This window comes from Nematocida homosporus, assembly GCF_024244095.1.
Source record: "Nematocida homosporus strain JUm1504 chromosome Unknown 4363, whole genome shotgun sequence".
NCBI lineage: Eukaryota > Fungi > Microsporidia > Nematocida > Nematocida homosporus.
Window position 1 is genome coordinate 1 of NW_026250615.1, and position 11,783 is coordinate 11,783.

General features: G+C 44.0%; 8 protein-coding genes across 8 annotated transcripts; 4 read left to right on the forward strand and 4 right to left on the reverse strand.

The window, feature by feature from the left end:
- Positions 1 to 2: 2 nt before the first annotated feature.
- NEHOM01_2351 (trehalose 6-phosphate synthase) lies at positions 3 to 1,196 on the reverse strand (the record flags this gene model as incomplete). Its single annotated transcript, XM_051491227.1, has 1 exon — positions 3 to 1,196. A coding segment is annotated over one exon (1,194 nt), but the record flags the coding sequence as incomplete, so codon positions are not given.
- A 552-nt stretch (positions 1,197 to 1,748) lies between these two features.
- On the reverse strand, positions 1,749 to 2,921 carry NEHOM01_2352 (uncharacterized protein; the record flags this gene model as incomplete). The annotated part of the gene is made up of 1 exon (XM_051491228.1): positions 1,749 to 2,921. One exon carries the CDS (start codon positions 2,919 to 2,921, stop codon positions 1,749 to 1,751), a length of 1,173 nt encoding a protein of 390 aa, XP_051347188.1.
- A 657-nt stretch (positions 2,922 to 3,578) lies between these two features.
- On the reverse strand, positions 3,579 to 4,403 carry NEHOM01_2353 (post-GPI attachment to proteins factor 3; the record flags this gene model as incomplete). Its single annotated transcript, XM_051491229.1, has 1 exon — positions 3,579 to 4,403. The coding sequence occupies one exon, from the start codon at positions 4,401 to 4,403 to the stop codon at positions 3,579 to 3,581; it is 825 nt and encodes a 274-aa protein (XP_051347189.1).
- A 117-nt stretch (positions 4,404 to 4,520) lies between these two features.
- NEHOM01_2354 (uncharacterized protein) lies at positions 4,521 to 5,252 on the forward strand (the record flags this gene model as incomplete). The annotated part of the gene is made up of 1 exon (XM_051491230.1): positions 4,521 to 5,252. The coding sequence occupies one exon, from the start codon at positions 4,521 to 4,523 to the stop codon at positions 5,250 to 5,252; it is 732 nt and encodes a 243-aa protein (XP_051347190.1).
- Positions 5,253 to 5,541: 289 nt separating this feature from the next.
- Positions 5,542 to 6,084, forward strand: NEHOM01_2355 (uncharacterized protein; the record flags this gene model as incomplete). Its single annotated transcript, XM_051491231.1, has 1 exon — positions 5,542 to 6,084. The coding sequence occupies one exon, from the start codon at positions 5,542 to 5,544 to the stop codon at positions 6,082 to 6,084; it is 543 nt and encodes a 180-aa protein (XP_051347191.1).
- A 23-nt stretch (positions 6,085 to 6,107) lies between these two features.
- On the forward strand, positions 6,108 to 6,671 carry NEHOM01_2356 (uncharacterized protein; the record flags this gene model as incomplete). Its single annotated transcript, XM_051491232.1, has 1 exon — positions 6,108 to 6,671. One exon carries the CDS (start codon positions 6,108 to 6,110, stop codon positions 6,669 to 6,671), a length of 564 nt encoding a protein of 187 aa, XP_051347192.1.
- A 641-nt stretch (positions 6,672 to 7,312) lies between these two features.
- On the reverse strand, positions 7,313 to 10,630 carry NEHOM01_2357 (uncharacterized protein; the record flags this gene model as incomplete). The annotated part of the gene is made up of 1 exon (XM_051491233.1): positions 7,313 to 10,630. The coding sequence occupies one exon, from the start codon at positions 10,628 to 10,630 to the stop codon at positions 7,313 to 7,315; it is 3,318 nt and encodes a 1,105-aa protein (XP_051347193.1).
- A 325-nt stretch (positions 10,631 to 10,955) lies between these two features.
- On the forward strand, positions 10,956 to 11,327 carry NEHOM01_2358 (uncharacterized protein; the record flags this gene model as incomplete). Its single annotated transcript, XM_051491234.1, has 1 exon — positions 10,956 to 11,327. One exon carries the CDS (start codon positions 10,956 to 10,958, stop codon positions 11,325 to 11,327), a length of 372 nt encoding a protein of 123 aa, XP_051347194.1.
- Positions 11,328 to 11,783: the final 456 nt, after the last annotated feature.

Consider the following 11,783-nt stretch of genomic DNA (forward strand, 5'->3'; position numbering starts at 1 on the left):
GTGGCTCCGGCATACTCACTCATGATTAAGGCCCCCGAACCAGCACAAGCTACAAACTCCAAGGAGACTAAATTCATCCCATCACGTAGGGATGAAATAACACAAACATCAGAAGCTACATAGAGGGCACAAAGCTCTGAAAAAGAGACTGAGTTATTGATGAAGTACAAACTGGTCTCCTCAATAGTACCAAGTGAGTTTAAAGACCCACTTAAACGACAAAGTACATTAGAAAGCATTTCGTAAACCCGTACATCAGTTCGACTAGGAACACCTACCTGGCAAAAGACAACCTTGTTTTGCAGATCAGGCCGGTTCTGTAGGAGCTTAGAAAATGCCTTAATTCGATGGGGAATACCTTTTATATAATCAACTCGATCAATACCCAGAATGATTTTCCGATCACCGAACTTCTTCTTCAGTGCAGCCGCTCTTTCCTTAGTCTTCTCCTTCAACGACTCGCACAGGAAGATACTAGGATCGATGCCAATCGGAAAGGCCTCGACTGAAACAGTACGATCCTTATGTTTAAGCGCAAAGGGAAACACAACCTCTTTGTTAAAGATAGCACAGGCATTACGGAAGTTACCAGCATATTCAAAAGTATGAAATGCAATCAGATCGGCACCTAACATTCCATTTAAAAGAGGGCGTAGTAAAGGAAAGCCCTTCAAGACAGCCACAACTGGAAAGGGAATGTGCAGAAAGTATCCAATCCGAATACTAAGCGGGACGGAGTCCCTTAGCATTGCTGGTAGAAGCATGAGGTGGTAGTCGTGCACCCAGACGGCATCATCAGGTTGTAGCATGTTCGTGAGTTCTTTAAGAAAGACGTGATTGACTTGTTTATAGGCCAAATAGTCTTCAGTGTCAAAAGAGACCAAATCAGCAAATGAGTGTAAAATAGGCCAAAGAACACCATTACAAAGATTGTTGTAATATCGGTGGTATAAATCCGTATCAATGAAAATCGGGTAGAATTCGTACTTTTCAATACATGTCTTTTTGACCTGTTCTTGATCTTCTTGGGGAATACCATCTAAAGTACCTACCCAGAGAAAGTTTAAAGCTTCTTTTGCACAGTTCAGACCCGTAACTAAGCCCCCAGAAGTTGGCGAGTAAGTATATTCACCATTTTCCAAAGCCACTTTCAAAGGCAGTCTATTGCTTACTACTATCACTCTTCCTTTTTTCATTAGCACTGAAAACAAAGAAACCTTTAAAGCACACAGACTGCATCTTAAATTACCTGGCAATTCTTTTCCTCTCTGACACCTATTTCTCCATTATCTCAACTTAGCCACCACATAATTTCACTTCAAATCAAAAGTAAAATCAAAATCAAAATTATTCCAACTGTCATACATTATTTAAAAAGTCCAGCCGGTCTCTCTACTTATCTCTTCTTCTTCCGTTAATCCTCACCCACTCTAACTCATTACAACTAAACTAAATACTAACCAAGTACTAACTAAGTACTAACTAAATGCTAACTTAACTCAACTTATCAGAACTCACCTTATCAGAACTCACCTTATCACGACTTAACTCTACACAACTCAACTTAACTTATCACAACTTAACTTATCAGAACTCTACACAACTTATCATAACTCTACACAACCCAACTTAACTAAATACTAACTTAACTCACCTTATTACAATAAATGGCGGCTGATAGATATCCCCGCATTAATATGAAATCAATACTAAACACGCATCAGTTTATTACATCAGAAGGCAGCCCATTAGTAGTCAAGGGATCTGGAGAAAAGTACTGCATAAAGACCTCTTCTTCTAATTGGGATCATTGCTTCACAGCTTACCTTGCAGAAGATAAAGTCTGGTGGGCATGGTTTGCCGCAAGCATCAGTGGGGTTGCTTGGTTTGCACTTAATTGGCTTAGCGCAAGGTGAGCAGTTGAATGGCTGAGGCGGGCAAGCTGGCATGCATGGCCTTGGGAAGGGGAAGGGCGGGAAGGGGAAGCGACCTGGAAGTCTTGGCATTGGGAAAGGCGGCATGGGTAAGCATGGTCGTCTAATCACAACTCGGTAGAACTCATTGTCTACGGCAATGAAGATGTTGTTGAAGTGGTCAATGAACAAGCAGACACATCCGCACTGGCCGAACTTGTCACGAGCATTGCAGAGAATGCGGTGAAGTAAGGAAGCATTGCGAAGGACGTTAGGGAAAGGCAGAGAAGCTGAGTGGGGAAGAGTCTTAGCAATGGTAAAGATGGTTTCTTTACGGAAAGGCTTGCATTTGGTTTCAACTATTCTTAGGAAGTTACCGCAGGAAACAGTTAGTTCGTCAACAATGTAGACCTTGCTGTGGGAGTAGTTTGCCACACATGGGGAGTCGCAAGGAGAAGCTCTTCTCTTTACAACGCACTTCTTGGGCAGGCAGCACACTGAAGGGCAGACAGTACTGTCCTTGATCTCAATCATAGGAGGAGCACAGGGTGCTGTGGCACAAGGAGAGCAGGGGATGGAAGGAGTGGAAGGCACAACTGGTCCCGGAGCAACCGGAGCAATTGGGGCTGAAGGAGTGGAAGGAACAACTGGTCCCGGAGCAACCGGAGTAGGTGCTGAACCGCCTTGCATGCAGAGCACATGCGTAGTACGATTGATAGGAGCTAAAGGAGTCACATCACCAGCACTGGCACCAATCACCATTTCAATTTTCTCATCATTCCATCCAGCAACTGCAGCTCTTGAAATGTTGCGTGCCTTAAGAGCTGACATCACATTGGGAACATCTTCTGCCCGTAGCATATATGGCTGTAAACCAATGCGCTGACAAAAGGACGATGGTTCCGAGGAAGTAGCAACCGAGGGATCGGTCACCACTACAAGTGAGCTAGCATTGGTTAAGCATGTTACCGTCTTGCAGAGCAAAGCAACAAAAGGAAGGTACCTCATTCTTAATGTCACCTAATATCAGGTATTTATACTTTTATTTTAATCAATATACATGAATATAGCTTTAGTAAAAAAGAGAGCATTCTAGATCAGATAATAAAGGGTTCGTATTCTATTTAAAGACTTCTCGGCTTACTAAACACTTAAACACGTCCCGTCTTAATCCTAAGGACTCCAGTCCTTAATTTAACCTGCTTTAGCCTAACACCCATGGCCATTCTAACCCAAACTTTAGACCAACTAAATTTCACAACTTTTAGGCCAAGCCCTAATCAGTACCCAATCTAAGCAAGTTTCACTCAGCCCAAAGTCATTTACCTCCAAACCAAGCATATATACCTATTTTCCATTCCTCAGTCCAATTACATCCAAATGTGTTGCTTCTAAAAGCACCTACACAATCAGTCCAATACTAACACAATACTAAACCAACCCATACTAACACCAAACCAACCCATACTAACTCAATACTAACCTAACCTAGCCGGTCAAAAGTCGATAGAGATTCCAAGACATCTCAAATAAACCAAGACTAACTCAATCCACTACAAGCTCTGTCGTTTATTGGTTTGGTTCTATATTACATCTTCATTTTACTTAATACACCTTCACTTCACTTCACTTCACTCCACTCTACTACACTTCACATTACTCCACTCAATGCAATCCTAATTCCGTCAGATCCAAATAATAGAAGTAGTAGAGTATACTTGAGAAGAGAAACCCAAAAATATGCCACAGTGCATGTGAATCCACTAGAAACAAGATTGGGCCAAAGTCAAGAGCTTGGAATAAGCTAGCCAGTACTAATCCTACCCCCGCTACTTTCAACACCACCCGGCATGGACTTTTCAGCCGCCGGTACCATACCACCCATAAACCACAATTCAGCGCAAACAACAGCCCACAGACCATTGCGTTATACCCAAAGTTAAACTCAATTCCCAGCAGATAGACCGAGTGCCCTAAAAAGAAGATAGTTTTAGCCAGCCAAACACTCCGTGAAACCTTCCCCCAACGACTCAAACTAACTATACCCAAAGAAAGAATACTAGCCATTGCCCCTAAGTAGTCCATGACTTGAGTCACATAGATATCACGGAAGTGAAAAACCCCACTCAAAAACCATGTCAAACATTGCAGACTAATTGCTGTCTCCAAAATCAAATGGTAGCCCAACAAGCTATCTTTTAGCCGGTACTCAGGCAAGTACCTAAGCCTCCTAATCTTCCATCCAAACCATCCAGCTGCCACACAAGCCGCCAAGGAAAATCCAGCCGAGACTATCTCCTGGGCATGGCCAATTCGTAAAAAGGCATACTTGCCACGATACTTCGTCGTTGTACAACCCAAGCGCAAACACTCTTGAATAAAGGTCTGATTCGCTTTAAACTCACTACGCGACCACAAAAGTTCGTCTATCTTATCGCAAACAATGACATGCCTGTCTTTTATTTCAGTCCACCAAATGACATCATTCATTAAGCCAAAAGCAACTCAAACTACTTTTGAATTAAGCCAAAGTTAATTAGAAAGCCCTAGTCAGTCAATATAAACAAACAAATCATAATAATATAGTTCAATTGTGAATTAGTTTGGATGGAGATACAGAAAGAGCGATTCAACATTCGGATAAACCCCAATGACCTGGCCGGCCTAGACGAGTTCTCTAAAAAGGATCTTAAAAAGCCCAAGAAGTTCCTATCAAAAAAGAAGATCTCTCTTTACAAAACCGAGATATGCAAGAGCTTTGAAAACAGCAGTTACTGCTCATACGGAGAAAAGTGCCAGTTTGCCCACTCACTTGACGAACTACGTGATATCGAAAGGCATCCTCGCTACAAGACCGAGCTCTGTAAGACCTACACCGCTCTCGGGGCCTGTTCCTACGGCAAAAGATGCTGTTTCATCCATGCCGGCCCCGAAAACGACGAACATACCGATCGACAAGATGCCCGCAACTTACCCGGCGACTGGAAAGCCCCCGGACTCACCACCAATCTTCCCGACATTGAAATGTCCACCATTACCACCGATCCCGAAATCTTCAAAACTCAAGCCATCCTTACTGAAGAGGAGAACGAAAAACTCCATTTCCTCAGTCTCTACCGCCCCCAACCAGCCATCGGTAGATCCAAAATCAAAAAGCATCCATGTCTTTCCGTCGTCCCCGGCGATTTCGTCGGTTTCAAACGAACTTCCTCTGTCTTCTGGGCCCATGCCTACCACTGCTTTATCTATGTAGATTCCCTCTGCACTGTCATCTCCTTCAAACCCCTCGGTAAAGCCCCAGGCACATTCGTCCTCAACAAAAAGCAACTCAAACTGTAACCTCACTACCTCACGACTATCATCATTCTACCACCACCATCACCACCACAATCCAACTCAACTCAACTCAACTCACCCCACCCCACCATCAACACCCCACCCCACCACTCTATACTATACTAACCCAATAGCATCACTACCTAATCCAATAACATATCACCTCTTATTATTAAAAGAATCTTAATCGGGCTTACTTATCTCTTTCCAAATCAAAATCAAAATCAAAATCACAGCTAAAATCAAAACAAACGCACAGACTAATATGTAATTTTAATTTTCAATCTTTCCCATGGAGATTTTCAAATATACACCCAATTGGTCCCAGATTGTGCATCGGCAATTAATGAAATTTGAAGACAAAAGTGAACCGGCCAAGAAGATTCCCATTCCCGATTTAGAATTCGAGCTTAAACTAGTTACAGGCCAGAAGAAGAAGGCCCAAGAGCTTTGCCATATCTGTAAGAAAGATAAGCATTTGCCATCAATGTGTCCCCAAAAGCCCGTTAAACCCCAGGCCGAAGAAAAGTCCGTTGAAACGTACAACGTAAATGTTATCTTATCTCCCACCACTGTAAAACTCATGAACATTCCTACTGATACTTCAAGAGGCCAGTTAAGGGAGATTCTTCGCGATGCCGGTATTATCTATGAATCCTTGCATATGGTTGGAGATAAGAACAACCGAGAAACCTTTATCTTTAAAGGTCTTGTTTACATTGAGTTGCCTACTAAGGAAGAGGCAGAAAGGTGTCTTAAGCTTTTTGATGGTTTGCGAATGGACATTCAGATAGTCAGTGCGATGGTAGTGGAAAGTAGATCAGCACGTGAATAAAGAGAGAATTGCAATTTTTACCCATGTCTAGATTGAATCGGCCGCTTAAGTTAACTGAGTTGCAAACAGAATTTGATCGTCTTGCAAGTAATGATAACCGTAAATTAGTCCTATCTAAAGCTTATAGTATTTTAGCTTTATCTGAAATTTATCAATATAATGAATTGCGAAGTATATCTACGAATTTCCTTTTTAGGAAATTTAAAAGTAATAACTGGCAAGATTTATTTATTGCTGGTGAATATCTAGATAAGCTTAAAAATGAAGTAGAAGGTGAAGTAATTAGTAGTGCTAAAGAACACTTCCCTAAAGAGTACTTAGGCGTTCTTCTTCCAGTTAAGTTGGCTAGTAAGTCCTATGAAACAGTGAAAGATAAGCGTGTTTTCAAAGAACTAGAACCCTTCATTAGTGAACATAAGATTGTAGATCGAGTCGGTCAACGTACTGGCCAGCAACGTAGACGGATTAAGGCGGCTCGAGATAAGGCTCAGGCCGTCTCACACGAGCAGGTGGTGCAAAGACGGCGAGCTGATCAGGCTTATGCACGGGAGATGGCTCGTTTAGAACAACAGTTGCGTAAGCAGTAGTTGCGTTAGGTTGGTGGTGGTATTAGGGTGATATTAGGGATAGGTTAGGTTGGTGGTAAGTTAAAAAGGTCGTCGACAGTAGGATTCGAACCTACGCGGGGAACCCCAGTTGATTTCGAATCAACCGCCTTAACCGCTCGGCCATATCGACTCACTAGAAAAGCAGGTGAAAGGAGTAGCACTGGTGGTAGTGGAGTAAAAGAACAAAAACGTCAGCGGCAGGATTCGAACCTGCGCGGAGAATCCCCAACCGATTTCAAGTCGATCGCCTTAACCGCTCGGCCACGCTGACTACCAATTGTGAGCGCGGGAAGAGCTTACGGACAAATAAAGAAGTGTTAAAGGAGAGATATTAAAAATTTCGTCGACAGTAGGATTCGAACCTACGCGGGGAACCCCAACTGATTTCTAATCAACCGCCTTAACCACTCGGCCATATCGACTGCAACTTTCCTGAGTGCGCATCGAGTTTGGACTTGGGTTAGTAGTGAGTGAGTTGGGTTTGGACTTGAGTTTAGTAGTGAGTTGTGTGTGGTTTGAATAAATGAAATTAGATAAGACTAAGTTGGTGTTAGATAAAAATGAAGTGGGGTTTAGTAGCTGGCTAAGTTGTGGTTGGGTTAATGTGGGGCCAATACGGTTTATTGGAATAGTGTCGATGGCCTAGTTGGCTTGTCATGAATAAGATCTGGGATAAGGGTCATGAGTGGATTCACGTAGAAGTCAGTGAGCTTGGGCTTGGGGAAGAGAGTGTTATCGGTCTTGAAGAAGTGAATGAGGTTTTGGCCATTCGGACTTTGAACTTCGCTGGAGAAGGGATAGATCGTGCTGTGTAGTGAATTGAAGGAGAGCTTGGACTTGAAGAGTTTGTAGTAGGCTAGAGCGTAGAGGATACTGCGGTACTTGGTCTTGGTGAGGTAGTTGTAGTTGGTGATTTGCTGGGCGTGGGCTTCTTCTTGGCCACTGGCAATGGCTTGGTAGAATGACATGACGTAGAAGATGTATGCGACATTATAATAGGTGGCAAGGTAGTTAAGATGGAATGGGTACTGCATCAAGTAGGAGCAGCACATCTGGGGGGTGTAGTACCGGAGAGTGATTTTGGCGGCTGGTTTCTCGCGGATGTAGTCTAGGTAGACCTGGTAGCTGAGGCCGTGCTCGGCGAGTGCCGTTTTCAGATGTTGCTCTAAATTCTCACGAATAATGGCGTAGACACTGGCACCTTCACAGTTGGTGACGTGCCAGTGGGCAATATTGGAAATAAGACCGAGGATACTATTGTTAACGGGAATACCGGGCCCGGCTTTGAGACGAAGGCTGGTTAGGTTGTAGTGGTGGTCGTGCTGTTGGTTGATGAGTTTAATTGTATCGGCAACTTCAAAGATGTAGTTGTAGGTATAGCTAGTCACGCTGGCGAGAAGGACATCTAGAGCTTTTTCCCAGCAATTGGGCAATATGCGGGGTAGTAAGTTGCGCAGGACTCGGGTTCCATAGGCGCCGGTCTTGATGCTGAGGGCGGGAATACGCTCGGTAGGTTGTGGTTTAACCGGATTGGGCGTAGTTTGGTCATCGGCTTGGTCGTAGATAAGAGTTTGGGTGCTGACAATAGATATAACAGAGTGGGCTGACTTGATGGGGGCGGGCATGGAGTCGGTGCTTGTTTCGGGAGAGACTTCTAGGATATCGGCTAGATTGCTGCTGGTCGGACGGCCGGTAGAGAAGGAAGTCTGGAACTCGTGATAGTCATCCTTGATATCAAAACGGTCATCATTATCCCCTTCAACGCGGTCGGGCGTGCCATCCTCGTGCAGAATAGTTCGTTTGAGCAGATAGATGATGTTACGGCGCAGGAAGACCAGACTTTGGAAGAAGACGCGGTTGAGTGGACAAACGGCTGTTTGCATTGAGAAGATGTAAGTTTGGATGAGTGCTATAATTGCTGGCTTGGCTATGCTGACAAAGTCGGTTTGGTGGACGGACTGGGTGTAGGCATCGTTGAAACTATAGAGAATGTCGTGGAGAAGTTTGAGCGAGAAGGTGGTTGTTTGGTGGCTCAGAAGGAAGAAGCTTTCAATAAGGTGGAGACACCTAGTGACTTCCATTCGGTTCGGGTGGTCAATCCCGGATAAGTAATTGGCGTCTTTGCCATTTCTTTGGATTTCCAGTGCTCGGTCGTTAATGAGTTTGGCGGCTTGACCTTCCCAGTCATTTTCAAGCATAAGCCATTCAAGGATTCGTGGCTGGTTGTAGATATTGATGAGCTCGGCCTGTCGGAGTTGTGACGTGATTAGTAGAGTAAGATGGTTGTGGTGGGTGGCGGCATAACATCTTTCTAGGCACTGTAGAGCTCCTTCGTAGAAACGGCGGTATTGGGTCTGGGCATCCTTGATGTCATTGCAGGTTTTACTGTTGAAATGGACGGGAATATGGGCTTCGCTTGGGTCGGAGATAGGGCGCCGCCAGTCTCTTAAAGAAGCAATGGTGCTATTGAGCTTGCGCTGGATGTACTCAGAATCAAACCGGAACTGTTTGCTATTGCGGTCCAAATCTCGGTTGAGCGCTTCAAGGGGAGGGTCCTGAAGGACTGTGACATTATTCTGGGCATACACACACGTAGGACCCGACGATATAAAGTCGTCTTGTTTGCGTCGGAGCGTTTGGAGCTTGCGCTGTTCGAGATCGGCATCATTGAGTACATGGACAACCATTCTGGTGGTCATAGCTCCCGAAAGGGTTTCCACGAACTCTATTTCTGCTGGGGCGTAGGGATTGACGAACTCTTGGTCTTTGACCGGATGGGTTCGGTTGGTTTTAAAGCTTAAGCTTGAGATTAGGCTGGTGCGGTCTTTCTTGATGGGGACGTGTCTTATAGCGGGTATTTCTTCGGTGGTGGGAAGTTCAGAGTTAGCGGCAGACTGAAGAAGCTCGGAATCTTTGGGTACTGGTTTAGAAGTCGGTGTAGTTGTTTCTTGGGCTTGGTTGGTTTGAGATTGATGCTGGGCTTGGGCTGGTGATTCGTTGGTTGTGTTATTTCTTGTAAAGTTACTTATAATAGTGTGAATGATACCTTGGACCATGCCCCCTTCGCTGTGGTGATCGCCTGATTTGGTTTTGCTTGGGTGTTTTGATTTTACTTGGGTTGCTTGCGGTGTATTTATGATCTTTGCCGGAATGTCAGGATTAACTGTGGGAGTTGGCTCGCTGGGTGGGGCAGGATCTTTGGTAGTGGTGGGAATCTCTAGTGTTGTATTGGAGGACTGTGATTGTGAGGTGTTGGTGCTGGACAGGGTGGATGTAGAAGATGAAGTGGACATGGGAGCGATAGGGTAGGGCTCATTGAAGCTGTCGGGGCGTTCTGGCTTTCTTGGTTGATTTAAGTGCGGTTCAGATGTTTGGCTAGGTTCTTCTTCTATTTCGAGTGAATATAAACTACTATGCTGGCTGCTTGGTTGGCTGATGGAGTTTGGCTCTTTCGGGCGCTTATCTTTGTTGCGGTGTCGGTGCTTAGAATGATGGGTGGGAGCGTGAGGAGTAAGGTCGTCTTTTGGCCGGGATAATGGGATTGCCTGCGGGTCGTTTAGAGTTGGACTCTCTTGACTGCCGAGGGGCTGAGTGGTTGGTGAGCCGTGGTGGTTGGTGGGGGGAAGGGGTGCGATCTTTGAGGAGGTTTTATGTCGTGGTTTTTTGACGCGTGGGGCGGCAACTGGAGATTGTGATAGTTTCAGGTTAAGATCTTTCGGTTGAGGCGAAATCAAGCAGTACGTTGTGCCTTCTTCTACTTTCTGGCTATTCAGTGGTACGTACCCGCGTGGGGGAATACTTGAATCTGAAATAAGTGGCACAAACATGTATGAATGGTTAGACTGAAGTCTGGGTATAACAGCTGGCGTGCTACTGCGAACAAACAAGGTTGTCTGGCTTGCCCAAACAAGAAGATAGATAAGGTGAATTTGATACATGTTTTTGAAAATTTATTTTGTATTTAACTACATAGGTTACTGATTTAGATTTTTGATAGCAAATTAAAGGTTATTCGTAAGGTTTCAAGTTATGCCACTCTTTTTATTGGCTGGAGATAGTGTTTAAGGTTTAGATCTAGTGTGTTGGTGGAAAAGAAGACTGGCTGGATGGTTTCATAGTTGTTTGCTGATTTTTATTGAGATTAAAAGTGATCTGGCCTTATGTTGATTCTGATGGCGATTAGGAGAGATTGGGAGGCGAACTAGAATTAATAAAAGGGGAAGTAGAATGGCTGGCTTAATCGGAGCAAATTTAGTCAGGGGAATGATTGATAGCACAATTGTTGAGCGAGTGGGGCGGCGACTCGCACCAGATGACAAGATAAAGAGTGGGAACAAGAAGTTCAAAGAGTTCATGGAAAACGACCATTTCAAACTCCTCTTCAAGAAGAACTGTGAAGATAAGCTTCTTTCACTCAAACAAGAAGATACTTACTACAAAAAGTACAAGAAACCCGATATCCAGCAGATCGGCGGGCAAATAGAAGAGAACCTAAATCCCAGACAGAATTCTGATGAGCCCGAGTCTTCAGTTATTCAAGAAAGAATCTCCAAGCTAGAATTCCTTTTCAAAAAGGTCTCTATTGCCAAAGGTGCCGGCCCTGACATTACTCTATCTACTCCCAAGCAAGTCTAACCAGTACTAAACAACCCAGTCATTATAATAAACAAGCGATGTTAGTATTAGATTGAGTTATGAGTTGGTTTAGTTTGGGTTATGAGTTGGTATGGTATGGTGTGGAGTGGAGTGTTGGTAAGTTATGTTGTTTGAGATAGCAATTGATTATATTAAAGTTGTTATTTGACTTCACAATCAAACCAAATTCAAATACGTAATCTAATCTAAAGCCCAGCCCAGCACCCAATCCCACACTAACCACACAACCCAATACTAAACCCAATATTAACCCAACACAACCCAATACTAAACCCAATACTAAACCTAACTCAATCTAATACTTAACCCATTTTAATGATTGGACTGGTCCTTCGGGATATCATCAAAGAGACATGTTTTACTAGTTAAGAGTGTATTGTTGTGAAAAATAGAACATACGATTTTATCAGGAACTTTGGTATAGATAGTGGTGTA